This window comes from Poecilia reticulata, chromosome 7 (genome assembly GCF_904066995.2).
Source record: "Poecilia reticulata chromosome 7, P_reticulata-male-v2, whole genome shotgun sequence".
NCBI lineage: Eukaryota > Metazoa > Chordata > Actinopteri > Cyprinodontiformes > Poeciliidae > Poecilia > Poecilia reticulata.
In genome coordinates, this window is record NC_088836.1 from 27340449 (window position 1) to 27364566 (window position 24118).

Consider the following 24118-nt stretch of genomic DNA (forward strand, 5'->3'; position numbering starts at 1 on the left):
TATTTCATCTTAACATTTACTTGAATTCAAAGTTCAGATAAATAGAAGATGTGAAACACATTTGTCAAACAAGATGAGGTGAAAAAAAATGATTTTTCAAAAACTAAAACTTCAAATCCTGTATAACAGAAGTGTGTCAAACAGAAGGCCCGTGGGCCAAATCTGGCCCTCCGTAGCTTTTTATGTGGCCCTCTAGGCTGCAAGTTACATCAAGAGGTTCCTCCAGTTGTTCACACATAAGCAAAATTTGCACAAAATCAATTTTCTGAATTTTAATGCATTTTTTTTCCTCAAAATTAATGAAAATCATTGGGTTTGAGTGAGTGCCGCTTCAGTTTCACTTGATGTCAAGTTATAGTCTGTGATCAATACAGCAAGTAGTAAAAAGCCACTTTTAATATCACACATTAGCACAAGTATTGTAAAAATTCCTTGCAAACATTGCTAAATCAGCACCATAAAATCTGTTTTGAAAGCAAAAATTACAAAAAAACCTAAATCCTGGAGACTGATCAGCGTAGAAAGATGTTCAATATTATTTTAAGAAACACTTATAGAATGTTTATTAATATTTTAAGAGTTCAGTGGGTTTTATTCTGGTGTTACCGGCCCTTTAAGAGCATACAGATTTTTGATGTGGCCCAATATGAAAAAGTTTGACACCCATGCTGTAAAATATATTAAATCGCCCAATTCTAGTTTAATGAGCTGAAAGATTTTTTGACAAAAAAGCAAAAAAAATTTTTTACAACATTGAACCTTAAAGAATAAGAAAAAAAAAAGCATGAGACAGGAAATATTTAGCAATAGCACTTTATTGAACACAAACAACCCTAAGCCACAATACTGAATGACAAGACCAATTGGCTGCAGCAAACATTTTATAAAATAGATTCAGGTTTAATGTCACTAAACAGTTTTTTTTTTCTTTTAACGTCAGAAAGACAGATGCAGGTTTTTCCAAAACAGTGAATGATCTTTTACATATTTAACATTTCTGTAACAAATTATCATTCACATGTTCACACAAAGGAATAACAAGGCAAAGTGCTTTCAGGATTGCATTGTTGAAGAAACAAAAACAGAAACATGAATGGCTTGAGGTTTCAGGTGAGACGGCGGGTTTGTGGAGTGGGGCTGGTCCTGTTTTAATGTGAAGGTGGCGGCGGTAGGGAGAGGGGAGGGCCGTAACATTTGGTGGGGAGAAAACCTCAAACCTTTCACCTTGTCCTGTACCCCTTGTAAGTCAAACCCGGTGTAAAATGTGAGGGCAGTGTGGAGAGACGGACGCCTACGCAGCCAGAATCTGGACAGATGGATTCAAAGGCAAACAGCTTGAGGGACGCAGACCGACTTTCCTCCCCTCCAACCCTCAGAAACAGAATCCACCTACCCATCTTCATCGTGACAACCTGTGATATCAGTACAGCTGCATGAGCCTAAACGAAGCTGTAAACGTTGAATTATCTCATATTATAGGGCTGGACAGAAAAGCATACACAGAAAAATGAAATAACTAAAAAGAAAAGGTAATTATTTACTTTATTAAAGATGGTTCCTCTGACCATTCACCACTGAATGTTAAAGGGGAGAGACTATCATAATCTGCATCACAACTTTGTCTGGCTTCACATTCCAGTGGTATTTTGTCGTATAAATGCTTCTCATAAATATTTTTTTTTAAACGTCAAGTAGACATGTACAGCACATCCAAGCACACTTTATGTATAAGTATACAATTGCTCATGATAAATCTGTATTCCCGTACAGTGGACTGACCCATTAAAAGCCAGAACAGGTGGAGAGACGAACAATACTCAATGCTGCAAAACAAGGAGGTAGGAGTAATGCTACGAAGAAACAAAAACAAAACAGCGAGCAATGCTAGAATGTCGAAATATCTGTGATACGCCAGGATTGCTGAACCATGATAGCTAGCGCCAGCAGCTGCCACTCCAGTCAATGTTTGAGCTGGTAGATTATTAATTTAATTTTCTAAGTTTAATTTTTAATCTGACGACACAGGTGCATCTCAATTTAAAAAGAGAAACTCGCTCTGAACAGATATAAAACTTCAAGAATCTGTCATTTTTGACGACGATGGCCTACAGCTAATGGAAAGTTGAGTTGAGTGGGAGGTAAAAAAGTCAAGTCAGCTAGTAAAGGTTAAGTTAAGAGCCATAAAACATAATTACTAACCAACATGACTGCTTGTATTGTATGACGTCAGATTCATGGAAAGTTGAGTGGAAGGAAAACCATTTGGAAAAGAATTGTGAAGCAAAGTCAGTTTAAATGTTTGAGAAGATTCCTTAATTGAGGACAGATCATGTCAAAGGAGCTCCGATCATATCGCTTCTGAAAAACGACTTTAGGGATTTACAGTAGCAGTAAGCGACAATCATCAAAAAGGAATAAAAGCTTTCAATAAACTGAAATAATTTAACTTCGTGTTGGTTTTCTGGTGAATCGAGATGCACCTGTTTGTGTTGACTGGATTAGCAGCTGCTGTGGCCTTTAACTGAAGTAAATCGTCGACGGCTGTTTTTTTTTGGCCCGCCAAAATAAAAGTTCAATCATGTTTCCAACCGCTCGTTTCTATTCCGGTTGTTGATCTGAAAGTGGCTGATGATAGCAGAGTAAATTCATTGGTCCTGTTGTCATCACAGGTCTGGAGACCACGCTGCTGGTGATGGCATCAACTCCTTCACACACAGTAGAATAGTATATTTGCAGACTTGTAAATGAGGTAATCAGCGTTATGCTAAATAGGGAACCCTGTCATTGACACACTTTATTCACCAGCAAAGCAAAATGAAAAAAAAAAAAAAAAAAAAAGAAAAGACAGGACCGTGGAAGAAAAAAAATAAATCAAATTTGGAATGTCAGGTGGACAAGCCAACTTTTTTCCTCCTCCTATGCTTGTGAAGGTGCATCGTGGTAATAATTTGATTGTAATTCATCACATGCCCTGATTCAGAGTCCTTCCACGTACAAGGGCTCTGTTTTTATTTCCCAGATAAGCCACTCGCATCAAAACAAGGCGGCTTACTTTTCAATTATTCTCATTTTTCTTTTAATCTGTAATAAATTAAGGCTGCCTCATCAGCAGATCAACACCTGCCTAAAGTCCAGTTGATGGAGTATTGTTAAAAGCTCATGAGTTGCAGTAAGGTGGTAAAATCTTCAGTGAAGCAGACTAAACCAAAGAGAAAAAAAAAAAACATGAAAAGGGACTACAAATACAACTAAAGTATCACAAAACATGCAATATACATCCTACAGCTAAAAGCACATTCATGGGGGCTCCTAATGGGCAAATTCTCTGATATGGCTCTGCTTTAGAGTAACAAAGATCAATAGGAGACTCACAGAAGGAGCAAGTCAATAAGGTGCTCCGTCAGAATATCACCGTCTTATTTCACCTGCGCACAATACTTGGTTTCATTCATTTCAACGGTAAACACCGCAAAGCGTTCCAAAAATCCACCTTCCACCTTTTTTTGTGTAAACGCGATCTCCTCTCTCCCCCGGTTTCGCATCTTCTGCTGGTGAAAACAAACGGCACTTTCAGGGGCAGGGGATGTTTCTCTAAAAACCTCCGAGTTACAAACGCACGGGTGGAAATCTCCTGTGGGTTCGACTGTACAAGCTTTCGGCTACACACTGAAAAGGGAGGGGCGTGGGGAAAAACCCCCATAAAACCCTTATATTGAGAACAACATAAGGCATTTCAGATTTTCTTTTAGTTTTTTTCCCCCCTCATATCACCGACTAAAAAGGAGGAATCGAGGATGCATATAAACACACGAACACATGCAAAGGAACGTGTCTAGTCCAAATTACAATACCATCAAAGTCCATCCATTAAAACAAAACAAAAAAAAAAGCTATTCCAACTTTTTCAACTTGTGCACGGTCCTGTGTTTGAGCAGGCAGCTTTTAAACTTTCATTTTAAATCACAGTTTTAAGAACAGAATCTCACATCTCACGTTTAAACGCCACCTCTGAGTACAAACAAGAGGACCGCTGAAATCCTTCATTTGCTACAGATCAGTGACTTCTGGTGTTTTTTTGTTTTGTTGTTGTTTTTTATCAAAAGAAAGGAGAAGGGATCATATTTTTTTTTCTTATTCAACCGAGGAAGCGATGATAAACAAAAGGTTATTGCACTTATATCTATTTCAAACGAGGTCAGCTTGACAGAAGATTTTCATGCCTTAATGTCGTAGTAAGACAACAAATGTTACGTCACTTCTAGAATATGATCACACCGTTATTAACACTGCACACAGCTACAAACTGCAATCCTATTTCTAGTTCAGTCTACCCTAAAATAACACAATACTATCTCCACAATCAATTTGCAACACAGTCACAACAAACAGTTCACCCTAAAGTTCGATGACGACTTGGTTTGCACTGTGAAGAAGTTACTAATCATAGATGAAAAACCCAGAAGGCTGAGAGGAATAATCAGAAGCAGCTCTGGAATTTCAGACAGCGGTCTCTCTACAGTTACTGTGTTTCTAATAATCAAGATTTCAGTGTTTTTTGTTTTTTTTTTATTATTTTTTTTTTTATTTCCTCCCTCACAACTTGGCCTAAATTTGGTCTGCTTTCCTTCTTACGGTTTGGAGAGCCCTCCGAGCTCCGAGGTGCCTTCTTTGGATTTGTGCTTTCAATCTACCGATCGTTCGTTCACCGTTTGATGTGCCTAAAGGAAATCGCACCAGAAGTGTGCAATTTCTTCTGCAACCCTAAAAGTCACGGGAAATGTGTGGAGAAATCCAAGCGAATCTAGAGGCAGTTATTTAGGCTTTAACTTTTAATTTGAAACATAATTTAAAGGGCAAATATCATATTATAGAGCCACTCTTGAAATCCGTTATTTTTTAGAGCAAAAACATTATTTTAAAATCACTCTGACAGCAAAAAAAAAACATTTGTAGCCACTAAACATTTAGCGACAACAGCTTCAGCTATAACTTTTTTTTTCTTCGTGTCTGAGCCAAATGGATGAGTGTTTGCAGCTACAGCTTGATTGAATATCCATCCATCATCGCTTTGTTGATCGTAGCAGAGGACTCATCGGTGCCGATTTGATTTAACGTCAGTATTTTAAGTTTCCTTCTATTTAAGACAAATACAATTATTGTAGAGATTTTTTAGGGCCAAAATTGCAATTGTGGGGAAAATAAACGGATAAAGTTTGAGTGGCGTGAGATTACTGTGACGCAGTTAAACCCTCACAAAAAGCTAAACAAAAACACTGACCTGTGACGTGTACAGAAGTGAGAGATGACCACATCAGAGTAAAAATATCAGAACTGAATGCCTCCAGTTCAGACTCGCTCTAATTACTCTGTAGGATGCTGGTTTGTTAGGTCTCCAAGTCACCACTCCTAGAAAACATTTCGTCCAACTTTCTCCATCTCAAGCCTTTAGCATCTCTATTTTTGTCTTGGATGGACGTAATATTACAATCAAAGCCAAAGTTTTGCATCCAAGGTGTGGCGTCATAAATTTAGGCGGCCTTGTGCTTGCTGTCATTAGCACGAGCCTGGCTACAAGCTTGAACACCAATCAAAAAAGAAAAGCGGTAAAAATTGATGATATATGCCCTTTAAATGATGATGCTCAGAGGGAGTTCGGTTCTGCCACCACGTATGTTCAGTGTGTTTTTTTCTTCCCCATTGTAAGGCTTCTGGGAAATACAAATGGAAGACCGTACCTTTCGGTAGTTACAAGTAAAAGGCACCGTGCCACCTCTGTGCTTGGTATTACACAGGTCATATTGGTGGGGTAGAGGGAATGAATAACCAGCTGGGAAGGTTGTTAAACAGTGAAGTTATATTGTTTTGACTTACAGAGGTAAAGTTTTATAGCTACCTTAACATCCCAGCTGATATTTAACTGGACCTTTTTACTCTGACTTGCACCAAATAACAGATTCATCTGTTAATTGTAATGAAGGGAGATTTGTTGGAACAGGGTAAATATGCGCTTCAGTTTAAAAGAAAAAAGGGCTAGTGCATGTTTAGATATGACAAACTTCTGTTGTAAAGTCACAAGCACACAAAACTACTTCTACTTGCGAGTAATCTACATGACTGACATCAGGGGAAAGGAACAAAAACACCACACAATCAATGTCAGCATCGTCACACAAAAGATCACTGATGAGGTAAAACTGCAGGTCCAATAAAAAGTACAAGGTGCAGATGGCTGCCCCTTCGCAAGGTAGGAAACATGAGACATCCGCCAACGCTGATCAAACGCTTCCGCGCAGATCGTCTGGTTTAGGCTGGTTTAAGCAGAACTACACAACCCACAAGATGGATGTACAAGGATTTTTTTTTTAAAACTCTTTGTTAGCATAGCTGTACAAGCATCCTTCCTGTCTTAGTATCTTTTTATTTTTTTTGAGGTACACAACGTCAATTCCCAGTGTCACTTGGCTCTGGATAACAGAGAAGCCATAGTTTGATTGTGTTTACAAGTGAATTCTGAATTCATTCATTCACAGTGGAAAATATGGCGAAATCCCAACCTCTCAGAGCTATCTTGGTACCATGGCAACCTTGAGCTATGTGCTACCTCAATTTATTCGTGTGCTTCTCGACCCCCCGGGGTGGCGTCTGCGGGACCTAAAAGTAGCCAATTTTTATTTTTTTTAAAGCAATCAAAGCAAGAAGCATAACTCTACAGGAGATGTAACGTCTCGGGTGCTGCCAGGTTTTATTTTCTGTTATAGCTTTTAAGGCAAAAGGCTCAACAGTGGATCAGAGTTGAATTGAAATTTGCCATTTACTTCAAGTAAAAACCAAGACATCCATTGAGGCAAATCAATTCTATATTGTATATACTATGCTTTTTTTTTTTCTTCTTTTGGACATCAAAAATTTTTTTTTTTCTCCTTTGTAACACACAATATAAACCACCTTGTTAAACACACAAACAATGGATTGCTTTGTCAATACTAAAGGGACTACCTATATACTTCAGAAAAAATGTCCAATTATAAAATACACCAAAATTCAACAGAATACTTGTATTTTAAGTAGTAATTTCTCATGCACATGTTTATATAGCTTTCTTTTGAGTAATATAACTGGCTTAGAGACATGCAGCTCCGAACACAAAACTGTAAGAATCCTGTCTACGTCTGAATATGTTACTGACCGAGTAAATGATTCATGTCTAAAGGCAAATCAAGGTTTCTATGGCACTAAATGGGTGTAGCTTAGGTGCATTTTGTCAAATATAGGCTATTTATGAGTATGTGTCATCTTATCTACTGTAGACCCTTTTATTTTTTGTCCGTCTTGTTTCACTGTACTGTAAGGCAATCTCAATGGAATGGATGACCGTTAATGTTAAATTCAAATACACTTTTATCCTTTATGGTTTTAGGCTTCAATCTACACAACTACAAACGCCTAAAAGGCGGGAGAGTGGGGTGGGGTGGGAGAGGCGGGGGACCTAAACAAAAAAATACCAAAACATATCCAGACCTTCAAAGCAGGAAGACTACTACACATACATTAGAATAAGTAGAGAGTTATATTTCTACATGCTACCTGTATATTCATATCTACGCAAGACAAATGAAGAGCAACAGTTTAAAGTCGGGAGAAAGAAAACTGTCACGCTCTGAACTGACCCTACATTCATTTCAGTCAGTAAATTCATGGCTCAGATTTGATGGTCAGACTGTAAACTGCTTGAACATATGCATAAATCCATTGCTGCTTAACAGAGAGGTTTCCTCTCTCCCTCCCTCTCAACACGTTTTGGCAAACAGGCCTTATTTGTGATAAAATATGACATCTAACCCGCATTTGAATCTTCCATTGGCATTGATGCTATGATTTACTGAATTGGCCTAAAATGGATGGCAGTGCAATATTTGTGCTGCACACTTTTACACACACACGCTATTGCTACAATTGGACCTTTCATTGCTTTCTTTCTTTCTATCTCTGACTCCAAATATATTGTATAATATGCTCCATTTGTTTAATAGTAGCTACGTCACAACTGCGACCTAGCTCCATGCACAATCACTGGTATCACTGGTACACAAAAAGTAAAATAAAAAGCATGTATAAGAATACTGTAATACAAAATGAAAAAAAAAAAAGATTACATCAAGCGCCATTGCACAAGTCAATGACTGACTTCCATTTACGACACAGATAAGGACATCACGAGAAATGAAATAAAAATCCCTGCCCAAAACCAGGCTGGCCTGACAGCACCTACAGATGGCAGAGAGGATATGGAGAGTGTTTAGTGAAGCCTGCCCGCCTGCCTGAGGTGTTGGTTTAATTTCGCAACTGACTTTGCAGGACTTAGGCCAAAGTCTGCATTGTTAACAGTAGGCTGGGTGATGGGAAGAGATAACAAGTCAGCAGGGAGCGGACTCTGTCCCCAAGTGCTTAGAAACACCCCTTTTTTATTCAATATATATATATACGTTTTATTTTTGTAAATAATGCATTGTTGGAGTACAATTTAGTTGCAGCCTTTGCTTCTTTTTTTTTTTCCTCTTCACACCTTTTCTCATTTACATTTCCTGTATTCAGCAGCAACACATGCATGTAAACATAAGTACATACATTACATCTGCTCTACTCTGCACACTTAGAACCTGAATGTACTAAAGTGCGTGCTTGACTATGTAATTAAGTGCTGTAGGATTACGGATTTTAAAAAAATTGAATTTTGGAACATCCCATCTCGGGGAGAAAAATAATATGTAAAAGAAAAAAACTGAAAAAACTTTAGATATAAGAGATCTGATTGAATTAAGAAACTCGACCTGCTGCTTTAGCAGGAATCCTGAGAAGAATAGTGAAAGTATGTACCTATCTGCAGTATCAGTGGGGCGTTTTCTACTAAAGTGGTTCCAACGAAAAAAGAGAAACAGGAGCCAGAAACAGGTTGGTTTAATCTAATCTGATTTTTTATCACTTATTTCTAATTTTCCAGGATATCAGTGCTTTTACCTCCAAAAATTAAACATTTTTTCTCCCCATTTGTGTAAAAAGATGCTCTATTATCACCAGATTAATCCATTAACTCTTAATACTACCAGCAACGTTGCGATTAACTCTTAAACTCAGCGGTTAGAGCATTTCTTAACAGTATCCGAGGATAGAAAAGAACTTAGTGTTCCAAAACTAAGCTGGGGATCTCAGTGCAATTAATGGAAACATGAGAGAGAGTGAGTTTATCTTTTAATATGAAATTCAAGTGTTTTTTTCTTTCCATTTTTGCTCTAAATTAGTAAAATCATTGGTCATTTATCTCCCTTTTCCCACTTCCAGCTCCTGATCGTATTTTTCCATCCCAGTTGGAGCAAAGAATGAACCAGTTAATCGCTACCAGAGCTGGGAACAGAAACAACTGGCGCCAAGGAAGCACCAGCAGCAGTTTAGCACTGGAACCAGTTTGGTGAAAAAGCCCCAGCTAACATCACCGCCTTTCCAACAGGAGAACAAAAGGCTGGGCTTCGCAGATTTGTTCAGTTTCAGCCATAGATGCCGAATAAAGTAGTAATCTACAACTCTTAACTCAATGAGATTGCTGCTCTGAAAAGAAAATTTGTCAGTTTGAGAAACAGAAATCAAGCTTAATACACTGCCGTGAAAGCATTTTTTCCTTTGTAAAGTGTATTCAACAACAAAGTCTAGTCTAGGTCCTCTTCTCTTATCCAGTCAAACTAACGTGTGCAATTGTGCCACTTCAACACCAGCGGATATGAAGTCATCACACCAAGGAAACCCATCTGACTCAGTGTAAGCTAACCACCGTCAGATGGCTCAACACAACTAAATAGCATAGATAAAACATCTAGGAGTCACCAACAGCTCTAGTGGTCTGATACAATCATCTTTAGTATGCTTAACACCAGAAAATGGGATGAGGAGACAACTAAATTAACACAAATAAAAGCACATATTTGGATTTCTGCTATTCCTGAAATCTAAACAGGGATTGGCCTAAGCAGAGATACTTCTTCTTCTTCTTCTCTCCTTAGCCCTATTTGTTTCTTGCAGGGATACGACCTCCCTGTTCCACTATCAATGCCGGAGCGTAAAGATAAGCCAAGCATTTATTTATTTATCCGTCGTTTATCTACTTAAAACTCCCATTAGATACGATGGTGTAACTGTAGTTAAATGCCGCTGCCATCAAACGGGCGGCAACATAATCAGTGTCAGGGCTCGCTGCGTTCTGCCACCAAGCAATCCAACTGAAATGAAGCGTCGTAGAAGGCATGGGTCAAAAGGCATTTCTTGAGATGCCACAAAGGCAATCCAGTGCATTTAAGTTGACACTGACAGTAAAATGCCCGGCACGCACAGAGCCATTCGTTTAGTCTTTAGGTAAATCAAAAGAAATGAAAAAGAAATCAAAACACATTCTAGGGAAACAAAAGCCCTTGTGACAGTGATTGTCTATTTAATAACGCTCAACAAAAAGGCAAAAAAGAAAATATTGCTTGGAAACCGCCCAATAATTAGAATAGTTCAAAAGAAAAAGAGACAATATTTGTTTAAACGGATCAGTTCACCACTAAGAAGGTGCGTTGTAGATTCTTAAAACAACTTCACCAGCTCCACGAAATACTCCGTTAGCGAGAGCTTAAACGTCAATGGCCAGCTCAAAATTTAAAGACACACACACCAAAAAAACCCCCCCCAAAAACAAAAGGAAAATATTAGTGCCTAAAAACAAGACTGATTGCTCTCTTTCAGTAATCAGGCCATTCAAATTGTGAAATCTTCTCTGGAAAACACTGTTAAAGAGATGGGAAATAAATTGAAATGGCTTGTTCATTTATGTGCTCAGATATAAGATGCTTCGATGAGGTGTTGTTGGCAGATATTACTAGTAAAGCCTTCATCTAGAAATAAACAAGGCCTCAGTCAGTCACTATCCTACAGCAGTTCTCTAAGTTCTACGAAAACAAACAAAAAAAAAACAAAAGAAGAGAACGTTAGGCCTACGGACCCTGGGTGAAGATGAAGCAGCTGCTAAACGAGTTGACGAGGTATATCGAGATCTATTGTCTTTCTCTATACAGTACAGTTCATCTCAAATAAATAATTTATAGCCATAGTAGTGTTGATCAACTTTGGTCATAACTTATATGCTTAGAAACATTCTAGCTTAACAAACACTTATTTAGCATCTTTAAAAACAAAAACAAAAAGCGGGGTTGGCGCGCGGTACGTAGGGATGTTTTGGCGCCGACCCCAGAATGGCTCTCCTTTGGAAGGAGACATGCTCATGAATTCAGCAGCATTTACCAAATCATCTTAAAATGCCAAACAATTCTAGGCCATACGTTTATAGTAAGCTAAGGATTCAACAACTTTATGACCCTTTTTCCCAAATTTCAGATTGTACTGTAGTACAAAAAGCATTGCACTCTTACGCAAAAACTTTGACTTTCCCTTGTGTGGTTCCTTCATAAAAATCTAGGCTAGTAGACAATTTAATAATTAAAAAAAAAAAGGCTCAAAAACTCTTTGATCATTCTTTTGGGAAGGCTGTACGATCCTCTACAAGGTCACCTTTCTGGTTAAACATGATATGACTTCTCTACTGAACGATATGGAGAAAAAGGACAGTTGGTGCAGATACCGCCATGCTCTGAGAAGTTGGCTATATAATGACGTCAGCAGGGCTTTAAAGGGTTAAATAATTTAGAGATGGCCAGATTGCTAGTTTGTAGTAAATGCCTCGTCGTGGTGACCTTGTAGAGCGATCTGCCTCTTTGCATTAAGCACTACCAGGAGATGGAGGAATGGGATCTAATTGCATAATAGGTTTGACTGCACCTCAAGAGAAGACCAAACGCTCACGCACGCACAGACGCACAAACACGTACATACAGAGAAAACAGACATGTGGGTGGGTGCTCTTCTGGTCCTCCTGACCATGTTTAAGGTAGTCGCCCCCTGGTGGTGGTGATGTCGATAGCAGCTGGCTGAGTTCACTCAGACAGACACCCGTCCAGGCCCACCGGTGCACCGTGGCGGTCTTTGACGTAGCCGTTGTGGAGGCCGTTGCTGGGCAGAGGGGAGCAGGCGGCGGTGATGCCGCAGTGCTTCAGCAAGTTGAGACCGGCGGAGGAGGAGACGGTGGGCGAGGAGGAGGAGCAGGAGGAAGGGTCCCGCTGAGGGAAAGGCTTCATGGTAGATAGGATCAGAGCCAGGCAGTCAGCCACGTCCTTGTTGGGCGCACAGGCCAGAGCCGGGGTGTGGCCTGACAGGCGGGAAAATCAGCGTGAGAAAATCCCAGTAGCTGCATTTCCTTTACAAACATGTGCAAAAATATTCCACTAATGTAAAAAAAGAGTCTCTATTAAATAAACGCAAATTTGTTCACATGATAAGCTGTTAAAAACAATCATTTGGATGAATCGATTATTGAAATAATTATCAACTAATTTAGTAACTCCTTAATTGTTAGAGTAAAATCATAAAAAGAAGGCAAATTGTTGAAACAACACATTTAGAGCAGTAACTCAGCATAAACTGCTCAAAAAACAAATAGATTTTGCATCTAACAAAAACAAAAAAAAACAACTTTTTTTTACTCCTCAAATTACATAGTTTTAGCTTCATCTGATTCAAATTCTGCAAAAAATAAATCTCCTATTAAGTATTTCTAATGCTGTATGAAATACATTTAAGTGGCTAAATGAAAATTATTTAGAATATGCCCATCTCTTTGGCGATTAATCGATGACTACAATAATAACTAGTTGCAGCCCTAAACTTGCCTGTTATCAGATTATTCCTCCTACATCATCAGTGCCTTAATGCTCCCTGATAAATGTATAAAAACCAGGAAAAGGAAGGAATGACTCAGGGCCACAGAAGCTGTGAAGTTTCTCACCTTCCTCATCCACAGCCAGCACCGTGGCTCCTCTACTCAGCAGCGCCTGCACCACCGTCGCCAGGCCGTTACGAGCTGCAAGATGGAGGGGCCTGCGCAAAAACAATGGCAGCTCAGGCTGAAAACTTCACTGGTGGGTAAAATGTTCTTAGCTGCATAATTTTAATTACTGTGAATAATCAAGACATTTTTGGGCAGATGAGAAATGTCAACATGAAGGAGGATTAGCATTTTCTCTTCTGCACAGTTATAATTTAGTCCAAATCAGATTCAGGCTGAACTGCAATCATTGCTGCAAACTATAAACTGTAGCTGCTATTCAAGTCACATAACATTTTAGTGTGATGTTGTTGGATAAAGGTCAGGGTTAATTTGAAGTATTTGGTGCAACAATGAAATTTAACACAAGTCTCTTCATTACTTCTCATTTGTGTCACTTGTACAGAAACAGCTTAGTAGCATTTCACCTTGATCAGAGCTTCCAAATCTGTATTTTATTTTAAATATTTTAGAGTAAACTTCACAAAAAAAAATGTTAAAAAACTGCAAATAAGCGGAGTTTCTGCAAATTATTTGGAGTCATGTATCACAGAAAGATCTACAAATATGAACACGGTGTGCTGTGTTTTATGTAATAGTTTATAAGTTCTTACATTTGCAGTGCACTGTTAGTGGCATTTATGAGAGTGGGATTGTGGATCTCTCCCAGAATCAGCAGAGCGCACATCTCATGGGCCTGAAGGAAAAACAACAGAGCATAAAAAAAACAATCACTGTGGAACCGTTACCTGTTTCCAGAACAATTCACAGTTGTTTTATTACTAGCATGATGCTAATGCTGCTAATAAACGTGTTTTTAACTACTGTGGAGATGAGAGCGTGTACCTTGCTGCAGGCCAGGTGCAGGGCAGTGTTCCTGTTCTCATCCAGCAGTGTCAGGTCGGCCTTGGCTCGGTGGAGGAGGATGGCTGAGCAACAACAAAACACACATGTAAGACAGGAAACAGCAGCCATACAGGTGGGCTGAGTTGATTACTCTTGTCTTCAGCAGGATTATGCAACATTTAATTGGCTGGAAAATGATTTTTATGATGCTGAATCAGCGTAGACACAGTCAGTGTGACCCCAAAGAAACAATAGCATTATTTCATGTTAAAAATAAACAGAATGTTGAGGCAAAAATAATCTGAGGCTATAAAAGTCCAACAACATCAACACTTGTGGTCAACATCTTAGTTATTTTTAAATTGATGAATGCATTCTCAGCTTGGAGCGGATTTCTCTGTTTTTCCTGCTTTAAGACTCAGTTCAGAAGTCTAAATTAATGCTTTATATCTGGCTTCAATCATACTGAACTGTGTGAATACTCTGAAAACTCTTAATGCATACAGTTAATAAAAACAAGCTGCTTTCAAGTTACAGTCTGCTTTTATATTTGAACTAAAAAGGTGCATTAGGAACAGATTTTTTTAGGAACACTGACAATTTGGATTCTGGATATTCAAGCTTTTTTTAAATTTGTAAAAATAAAATAAGGTGTTCATCTTACTTATTTTTGGTGAAGGTGACACAACTGGGTTTATATTTTACTTTGGAAAAATGTAGAACTTTTAAAAATAAAAACAAAAAAGCTGTTTTTTGGTAAATAATAGGCTCTAGATCAGAAGAGAGACCAGGGCTCAGACTCACCCACAGTGCCGCTGAGCCCCCTGTCAGCAGCCACCATCAGAGCAGAGCGTCCACTCGTATCCACGGCATTGATCTCTGCGCCGTGGCGAAGCACCAGCTGAAGTCCTGCCACATCCTCAGCAAACGCAGCTGCATGCAGCGGGGTCCTACAGGAACACGCAGGAACAAAACCATCAATTATGAAGATTCAGAGTAAAGTTAGCATCTCAGGATCAAACATGCTTTATGTCTGTGGAGACGGTTAGATGTTCCTGATCCAAGCTGGTGGAAATGTGTAAATCTTTCCACCAACCTTCCTTTGGCGTCTCGGGTGTTAATCATGTGGACCCTGGCAGATTCCAGCAGCCTCTCCGCAGCGCCGCTGTGGCCGTTCATCCTACAAACGACAAGCCATTTAATTACTTATTATGGTAAATTAAATACATACAGAATTGTAGATATGACTTAAGCAAAAAAAAAAAAAAACAACTTCACAGTCTACAACCTGCATCATTTTGCATATAGCTCCTTTTCTTTGGTGTCTATTCGGTTTTTGTTTGTAAAAACAGAAATGAAGAACATAAAAAGAAAGAAAATGAACTATAACAATTGTAGCATTATCTATATTTATCTATAAACTGACAGTGAAAGTTATTTTTTCCATTTTGTAAAAATATACTGCCATCATGTATTGTTCATATTAGTAGACAGGCATCCATCTACTGATCACATTTTATTTGCTTTTCAGCCTAGAAACTGTTTTTGAAATTTGATGCAGCGTACAAGTGTTTCTTTTTTAACTCAACATAAGAAAATGCAACATTAATACTCACAGAGCACAGTGCAGGGGAGTGAAAGGGTCTCCCTCTTCATGAATAAATGTTTTAAATTCAAGTAAAACCTCCAAACAGTCTTCATGCCCTGAGAACAGAAACACGTCGGCACACATTTAACAACGGCACCACCGATCTTTACAGATTCTCCACTCATGAAGCCGAGCAAACCTTTGTAAGCAGCCCAGTGTATCGGCGTGTATTGTTTGTTGTCCAGCAGTTTGTCCTGTGGGTCAGTTGCCATGGTGACCTGTACCAGACTGGCCAGGATCTCTGTGTGGCCTCTGGAGGCAGCATAGTGCAGCGGCGTCCTACCCTGGGCGTCCCGACACAACGGAGAAGCTTTGTGCTCCAGCAGAGCTGCTACACAGTCATCATGTCCCAACACTGCCTATGGAAACACAAACAAATAAAAAAAACGCATTGAATTATGGGTTTTTTTTACATTTATGCTGGGCGAAAGAGACCGTAATGGCTGCTGGATCTGTTCTGGGTGCAAACCGTGAAAAAATGTGCAGTTTTTATTTTTACTTGAGAGCAAATTAAAGTAGAACTGGGTGTCAAACAAACAATTATATATTTATTTTCCTTTTTATAAACACTGTTCAGCAGAGAAGGACAGAAACTAGTTACATTTACTTGAGTAACTTTAAAAAAAAAAAGGGGAAAAAAAGTACATTTTACGTTTGAGTAATTTTATGATGAAGTATTTCCACTCTTGAGTAAAATTTCTGGATTTTCTACCCACCGAATGAAAACTAAACATGTTTTAACCTGAAATCCACCAGACAGATACACACCTGCAGTTTTTGTTAAAGTTTCATAAACGTTACGTTCAAAGAAATTGATAAGAATTTTTTATATTTTTTTTGGTCTGTTTTTGTCAACATAAAAAATTGTTATTTATTTTAATTATTCTCATTTTGATCCATAAAATGTGCAAAATTTCCACAAAACTTAACATTTTGATTCATTTGATGATGTAATTTTTAAATATTAAATGATTGATGTTTTGATCAGTTCTCAGAGTTGGGTAGTAACTAGTTACATTTAATCAATCACATCTACTTGAGTAACTTTTTTTAGGGAAAAAAATACTTTTAAGTGTATTTTGGTTTTTTTTACTATGCTGTACGTTTTACTTCTACTTGAGTAAAACTTCTGGATTTTCTACCCATGAAAAATATGCTTTAAACAAAAATTCCCCAGTTTTTGGAGACACCTGCAGTTTTTGTTCAAGTTTCTTAAGTTTTTTTATTGAAAGAAACTGATTTTTTTTTTTTGCCTGATCTTATTTTTTGTTACTTTTATGAATTATTGTAATTTTGATCCTTAAAATACCAAAATGTCCCACTTAATTTATATTTTGGCCTACCTCGTGATGTATTTTTAAAATTTTTAAATGATTGATTATTTGATCAGTTACTCAGTACTTTTTGCTCTTGAGTAATTTCTTGGATTGGCATTTTTTTTACTTTTCCTTGAGTAAAATATGTTGAAGTAGTGCTATTCTTACTTGAGTACAATTTTTGTATTATCTGCTGATTAGGCAGAACATTATGACCACCAGAATATTTTTGTGTCACCATTTTACTGCCAAACTAAACCTGCTGCAAGTCAACCTTCACTGTATAAATTAACCCTTATTGTCCCCATCAAGTGGCTTTTATTGTGGTTCAATAATTGGGTGTTTAAGATTTACCCCTCTGTGCAAAGCCGTGTGTCCTCTCTTGTCCTTAGCGTCCGTTAGAGCGCTTTTCTCCAGCAGGAAGTGGACACAGTCAGTGTGCCCGCCCAGAACAGAGAGCATTAAAGGGGTTCTGATGGAGACAAAAGCAGCAATAAAGACAGATTAAAGGAAAACTGATTCAAAAAAACAAGATTTTATTATAATATATATATATATGTATATATATATATGGTTTACAGTCATGTGAAAAAATGTAAATATCTAGTATTAGTTTGTGAATATTTAATATTAAATTAAATGGCAGTGAAAGATGCAAGTAATTCAATTGAACAGATAAAATTAACTAAAGCACCTTTGACAGCTTTCTGTTCAACATAAAGACACTTTGGGTGTGAAATGAATTATTTGTATTTACCCAATTAAAATGGATAAAAATACAAATGTGTCTACCGCAAAAAGTGCAAATGATAAATGTTTGCCCTGTTTAAAAAACAAACAAAAAACATACAGTTTGTTTGGTGAGCTTCTAACTTAGGGATTCACACAGTGAATAATAATGCAGTGCGACACAAATGGCCTAGTCAAAGCCGAGATAATTCAACCACAGAATTAGCCATTCGGGTGTCCCACATTATTTTTCTCAACTAAAAGAAGATCATTTGTGTTGATGTTTTAACAAATAAGAAATTTAATTCCTTGCTTCTTAATTTTCCAGTTTTACTTTTACAGATAAACTAAAGATTAGACGTAAATTTTGTCACTTTTTTACATGACTGTATTGCATTGATGTAAATTTCATTTCATTTTTGATCACTCAATAAATATGAACAATTCAATTAACAACTAAAAAGCAGAAAAAAGCAGAAACTTGATTCACAAAGAGAAAATTAGCTTAGAGTATTACAGGCATGTTTCAAATACACAAAGAAACGGTTTGTAGATTCTACATGTGAAAGGAAATCAACTCACTGGCCAAATTTGTCCGTGACGTTGATGAGATCCCCCTCCTCCCCGTAGTCAATCATCATGCGCAGGCAGTCCGAGTGTCCGTTGGCAGCTGGTTTACAGAAAAGACCAATTAAAACCCAACCAACCACATCGCTAGAGAAGACTTTCCGCTTTGGCTACGATACCTGCAACATGAATCGGAGTCCACATGAGATGGTTGTCGTTGAGCAAACAGGAGGCCCCCTGAGCTAAAAGCACCTCCACGCAGCGAGCGTAGCCTTTCTGCGCCGCCAGGTAGAGCACAGAGCGGCCGGCGGCGTCCTGCATGTCCACGTAGGCTGCCGTCTCTGTGAGCACGCGCAGGGCCTGCCAGTGGCCCCGATCAGCCTGCAGGAGGAGCAGAATTAGTCTCTGCTTTGCATTTAGTCAAGATGAACAAGCAGAGGTTTGTGTGACGCTCACAGCGAGATGAAGAGGACTGACTGGAATGCTGCTCTCTATGTCTCCAAGTGCATTAAAGGACATCTCCAAGAGCTGGAAAAGTAAGAAAACAGGCATATAAACGAATTAGAGTGAGCTAAAGCTTTAAGCAATTTGTAATTTCATTGCAAAAATACAGACAATAGTGCAAATATCACAGTACACTTGAAATAAGACCAAAACTTACAAATAACTTTTCAGGAAGTTGTACAAGCTTCTTCAATATTGAGGAAAAAGTACCAGTTTCATTGGCCGATTTTGTCACTTAGGTTTCAGCGAGTTAAATTTAGATTTTGAGATCTTTTCAATATCACCAAGAAAGAAATTTAAAATGAAAAAAATAGAAATATACTGGGATAGTTGGGGGATCCTGCTGTATTTCAATCAGTCAGTGCAAAACAGCTGCAGTGCCAAGCTTAGAAACATTTTCTTTTTTGTTGCATGGAATAAATTTAATCATGGTAGATGTAGAAAAGCTAGCTAGTTACCGTTAGCCTCAGCCGCTTTGAGTCGCAGAACGCAATAAAAATGTCTGAGCACGGCTCAACCTTGACAGAACAATGAGAAAAAATATATATACATACATATATGGGATTAAATAGTCCCGTCATGACTAGATTTAAGGAAACAAAATATTATCCAGCCTTAAATTATAATTTACTGTCTTAAATTTGCGTTAAATTTATATTGATTTGAAAATTCCTTTTTTAATTTAAACTAAAAAAAAAAGTTTTTAAATTAAAATTTTTTTTTTATAGGTATATATAAGTTTAACACATTTTACACTAATTTAATACTTTTTTAGGATGTGCAGGCTCCCTGCTATAGCAAGATATTTTTCCAAAGTTATAAGAGGAATAAGAAAAAGAAAAATGTACCAGCGGAACCAGCAATGTTTATCAATATTCAAAAATTATTAGCTTAAAACAATCTCTTATATTTTTCTGAAAAGTTGCTTGCAAGTTAATTTTGTCTTATTCCAAGTGTACCAAGAGTTTCGCACTGGAACGTTTACAAAAATATTTAAGATTTTATGTCTTTGCAGTGTTAATTAAGGTGAACAAGATTAAGATTTAAGGAAAAAAAAAAACACACTTAGGTGACAATCCTAGCAACGAATAATAAAAACATCAGTGAGAAAACTCACCAGCTCCAGGTTCTGCTTGTTGCCGTGGTAAGCTGCATAGTGAACAGCACTGTAACCTTTAGAGTTGACCATAGACGGATCAGCACCATTGTCCAGAAGATGCTCCAAGCAACTGTTACAAAAGGCAGCAAAGAGAAAAACTCGGTGAGTTGCTGATTGTATATAAACATTTAATAATTCAATATATTCAAAGATAAGAAAAACTCACAAGTAGGACTCTTTCGTCTCATCCTCAGTATTTTGATGGTTCCCAGAAAATTGGCGATCAGTTCTGACAAATCAATAATAAACAGACCGGTGAATATTTGCCAATTGTTACAGTTTATTATTTTGGGCTTGATTTAAGAAAACAAAGAAATAAAAATAGGATGTCAATCTTCATTTGAAAACATTTGCTGTGTTCTACCGAGTTTTAATATAGCAATTAATTTACTAATTTATATCAGTCACTGAGTAGATGTGGTTCATTTCCCAAGAAAATACAGAAAACCCAGAAAACTTGGGAAAATTATCAATTTGTGATGCAGCTAACATTTTTATAAGTAGATTTTAATTTAAAAAGTTTTAGTTTTGTCCTAATTTATTTCATTTTTTCTTGAATTGTGGTCAGGGGGCTACACTGTCCAGGGGCTGCAAATGGCCCCTGGGCCGCACTTTGAACACCCTTTATCAGCTTGATGCAGCATATTCATGTGTTTTTGTTTTGAATTTAAAATCTAAACACGCGTCTCACCTGCTGAAGGCTTGGGAGGCAGCAGAGTAGTGCAGGGGAGTGCAGCCAGTCTGGTCTTGCTCGTTTACCTCGGCGCCAGCATTCACCAGAGCCACGGTGCACTGGTACCTCCCATTAGCAGCCGCATAGTGCAACGGTGTCCTACAGGGCGCATGCCGGGTGAAATTAGATAATCACATCAAATTATAGTGTGATGTATGAATTTAACTGATAAAATGTTCAAGAACTCACCGTCCCATTATGTCTCTCTTGTTCAAGTCAGTACCGCTACTTAAGAGCAAGTTCAGACATTCAACATTTCTGTAAAAAGATATGTTTATTAAAGATAAATGCATATCTTTGGTTATAAAAAATGAGCTTAAAGTTTTGTTTTTACCCTCCAGAGGCAGCAGCGTGTAGACAGGTCCTCCCAAAGTTGTCAGGGGTGTTGATGTCAAACCCAGCCGATAGCACATGCTCTTTACTCATAGATGAAACTATACTATACAGCTGACCTGAAGGGACATTAACAAAATCACTCACATACACATAAACAGTTAAACAAGTGTGTGAATCAGAGCGGATTTATTTAGAAAACAAACCTGAGGAGAGTAACTTGCGACAACAGTCTGAAAACCCGTACAGCACAGCTAAGTGCAAGGGGAACATTCCATGGATCCCACGTCTGAAACACAAAACAAATTAGTAAGAAGCTGCATTAGATGCTGAGCACCAAATAAATCAATACATGTAAAGTGGTGAGATGTTCTCCTCTACCTGGCTGTGTCTGCTCCGTTGGTCATCAGAGTGCTGATCAGCAGTTCATGGCCATACTTAGCAGCAACGTGGAGGGGGGTATTGCCATATTTATCCACGCAGTCAATTTCCCCACCTGATAAAAACCCAAATAAGAGGGAGAGAGAATTAAATACGCAGTCAGAGCAGAAACGAAAACAAAAAAAGTCCTACTTACCGTTTTGGATGAGGATCTGAGAGCGTGTGAAGCGTCCATGAATGGCTGCCATGTGCAGGGGGCTCTTCCCTTCTTTGCTCTGAGGAAAGAAAGAAACAAATTATTTTCACAAAAATGTTCACACAAAGCTAGTATAATTTTAAAATGCATCTGCTGCAGGGCTGCCCAAGTTTTGGATCCATCCCTTCTCTAATAACACTCCTGAATCAAATGATCCCCTGGAGAGGCAAATGCACGTCAGTGTTAACAGGTCTGTCACGATAAAAAAAATCAACTAATCGCATGATAAATTAAAATTATCATCCTCATTTTAATTTATCGGCTTTATCGTTTCTTCCTGCCCTTTTCTCTTTCTATTGATGACACTGGATAAAAAAAGGCTCAAATCCGGAGCCCTCCACTGGCCTTCATTTCCTCGGCATAAGGAGGAGTGAACGACTGCATCAGGTAGTCGGTTAATCCCATCTTCTCCATCTAAATCTAGACTTCATCATCTGTACTCTTTTGGTGGAATGTAGTTTTTATTTCCACTTTGGTTTTATGTTGTTTAGTTTTTATTCAAATGCATTTTCTGTTCCATTTTATTTTTGTTCACCGGTTCCAGGGTTAAGAGTTCTTTTGAAAATAAAGCGTATTTATTTTTAACAGCATGTGCTTGCATTATTATGCATGTGAACGTCTACATGTGAAAAGCTCAATTAACCAATTAATAATTTCAAAGCAAAACTTGATTAATGATTATTTTAACCAAATCAAGCTAAAACTACATCACTTAAGGAGTTTTGGTTTGAACAAAAATATTATCATTTATCGCAATCATTTTTGAGACAAGGCCGCACTTTGAACACCCTTTATCAGCTTGATGCAGCATATTCATGTGTTTTTGTTTTGAATTTAAAATCTAAACACGCGTCTCACCTGCTGAAGGCTTGGGAGGCAGCAGAGTAGTGCAGGGAGTGCAGCCAGTCTGGTCTTGCTCGTTTACCTCGGCGCCAGCATTCACCAGAGCCACGGTGCACTGGTACCTCCATTAGCAGCCGCATAGTGCAACGGTGTCCTACAGGGCGCATGCCGGGTGAAATTAGATAATCACATCAAATTATAGTGTGATGTATGAATTTAACTGATAAAATGTTCAAGAACTCACCGTCCCATTATGTCTCTCTTGTTCAAGTCAGTACCGCTACTTAAGAGCAAGTTCAGACATTCAACATTTCTGTAAAAAATATGTTTATTAAAGATAAATGCATATCTTTGGTTATAAAAAATGAGCTTAAAGTTTTGTTTTTACCCTCCAGAGGCAGCAGCGTGTAGACAGGTCCTCCCAAAGTTGTCAGGGGTGTTGATGTCAAACCCAGCCGATAGCACATGCTCTTTACTCATAGATGAAACTATACTATACAGCTGACCTGAAGGGACATTAACAAAATCACTCACATACACATAAACAGTTAAACAAGTGTGTGAATCAGAGCGGATTTATTTAGAAAACAAACCTGAGGAGAGTAACTTGCGACAACAGTCTGAAAACCCGTACAGCACAGCTAAGTGCAAGGGAACATTCCATGGATCCCACGTCTGAAACACAAAACAAATTAGTAAGAAGCTGCATTAGATGCTGAGCACAAATAAATCAATACATGTAAAGTGGTGAGATGTTCTCCTCTACCTGGCTGTGTCTGCTCCGTTGGTCATCAGAGTGCTGATCAGCAGTTCATGGCCATACTTAGCAAGCAACGTGAGGGGGGTATTGCCATATTTATCCACGCAGTCAATTTCCCCACCTGATAAAAACCCAAATAGAGGGAGAGAGAATTAAATACGCAGTCAGAGCAGAAACGAAAACAAAAAAAGTCCTACTTACCGTTTGGATGAGGATCTGAGAGCGTGTGAAGCGTCCATGAATGGCTGCCATGTGCAGGGGGCTCTTCCTTCTTTGCTCTGAGGAAAGAAAGAAACAAATTATTTTCACAAAAATGTTCACACAAGCTAGTATAATTTTAAAATGCATCTGCTGCAGGGCTGCCCAAGTTTTGGATCATCCCTTCTCTAATAACACTCCTGAATCAAATGATCCCCTGGAGAGGCAAATGCACGTCAGTGTTAACAGGTCTGTCACGATAAAAAAAAAACTAATCGCATGATAAATTAAAATTATCATCCTCATTTAATTTATCGGCTTTATCGTTTCTTCCTGCCCTTTTCTCTTTCTATTGATGACACTGGATAAAAAAAGGCTCAAATCCGGAGCCCTCCACTGGCCTTCATTTCCTCGGCATCAGGAGGGGTGAACGACTGCATCAGGTAGTCGGTTAATCCCGTCTTCTCCGTCTAAATCTAGACTTCATCTTCTGTACTCTTTTGTTGGCATGTAGTTTTTATTTCCACTTTGGTTTTATGTTGTTTAGTTTTATTCAAATGCATTTTCTGTTCCATTTTATTTTTGTTCACCGGTTCCAGGGTTAAGAGTTCTTTTGAAAATAAAGCGTATTTATTTTTAACAGCATGTGCTTGCATTATTATGCATGTGAACGTCTACATGTGAAAAGCTCAATTAACCAATTAATAATTTCAAAGCAAAACTTGATTAATGATTATTTTAACCAAATCAAGCTAAAACTACATCACTTAAGGAGTTTTGGTTTGAACAAAAATATTATCATTTATCGCAATCATTTTTGAGACAATTAACCTGTTAAGCCCGACGGACCCTCCGAGGGTTCCAGCTGCCATGTGACCTCGACT

At 38.2% G+C, this 24118-nt stretch overlaps 1 protein-coding gene and 1 long non-coding RNA gene across 2 annotated transcripts in view; both read right to left on the bottom strand.

Annotated features, from left to right (window-relative positions):
* Positions 1-797: 797 nt before the first annotated feature.
* The window catches only part of ankrd52a (ankyrin repeat domain 52a), a 30124-nt gene continuing 6803 nt past the window's right edge, over positions 798-24118 (bottom strand). The window contains exons 9-28 of the mRNA XM_008414458.3: positions 21374-21452; positions 21178-21292; positions 21003-21085; positions 20798-20915; positions 20653-20721; positions 20422-20562; positions 19897-19959; positions 19689-19800; positions 18524-18595; positions 18247-18448; positions 18083-18170; positions 17126-17243; positions 15595-15814; positions 15424-15511; positions 14904-14987; positions 14612-14757; positions 13808-13890; positions 13576-13658; positions 12923-13014; positions 798-12286 (exon numbers count right to left, since the gene is read on the bottom strand). Of these exons, the coding sequence (XP_008412680.1) occupies positions 12015-12286; positions 12923-13014; positions 13576-13658; positions 13808-13890; positions 14612-14757; positions 14904-14987; positions 15424-15511; positions 15595-15814; positions 17126-17243; positions 18083-18170; positions 18247-18448; positions 18524-18595; positions 19689-19800; positions 19897-19959; positions 20422-20562; positions 20653-20721; positions 20798-20915; positions 21003-21085; positions 21178-21292; positions 21374-21452 (2328 nt within the window). The 3' untranslated portion in view covers positions 798-12014. The remainder of the gene's footprint in view (positions 12287-12922; positions 13015-13575; positions 13659-13807; positions 13891-14611; positions 14758-14903; positions 14988-15423; positions 15512-15594; positions 15815-17125; positions 17244-18082; positions 18171-18246; positions 18449-18523; positions 18596-19688; positions 19801-19896; positions 19960-20421; positions 20563-20652; positions 20722-20797; positions 20916-21002; positions 21086-21177; positions 21293-21373; positions 21453-24118) is intronic.
* LOC145552170 (uncharacterized) lies at positions 22370-23105 on the bottom strand. Its single transcript, XR_014088121.1, has 5 exons — positions 23043-23105; positions 22870-22951; positions 22665-22782; positions 22521-22589; positions 22370-22430 (listed from the first exon to the last, which is right to left on the bottom strand). It is a non-coding gene; the product is annotated as an uncharacterized LOC145552170 (long non-coding RNA).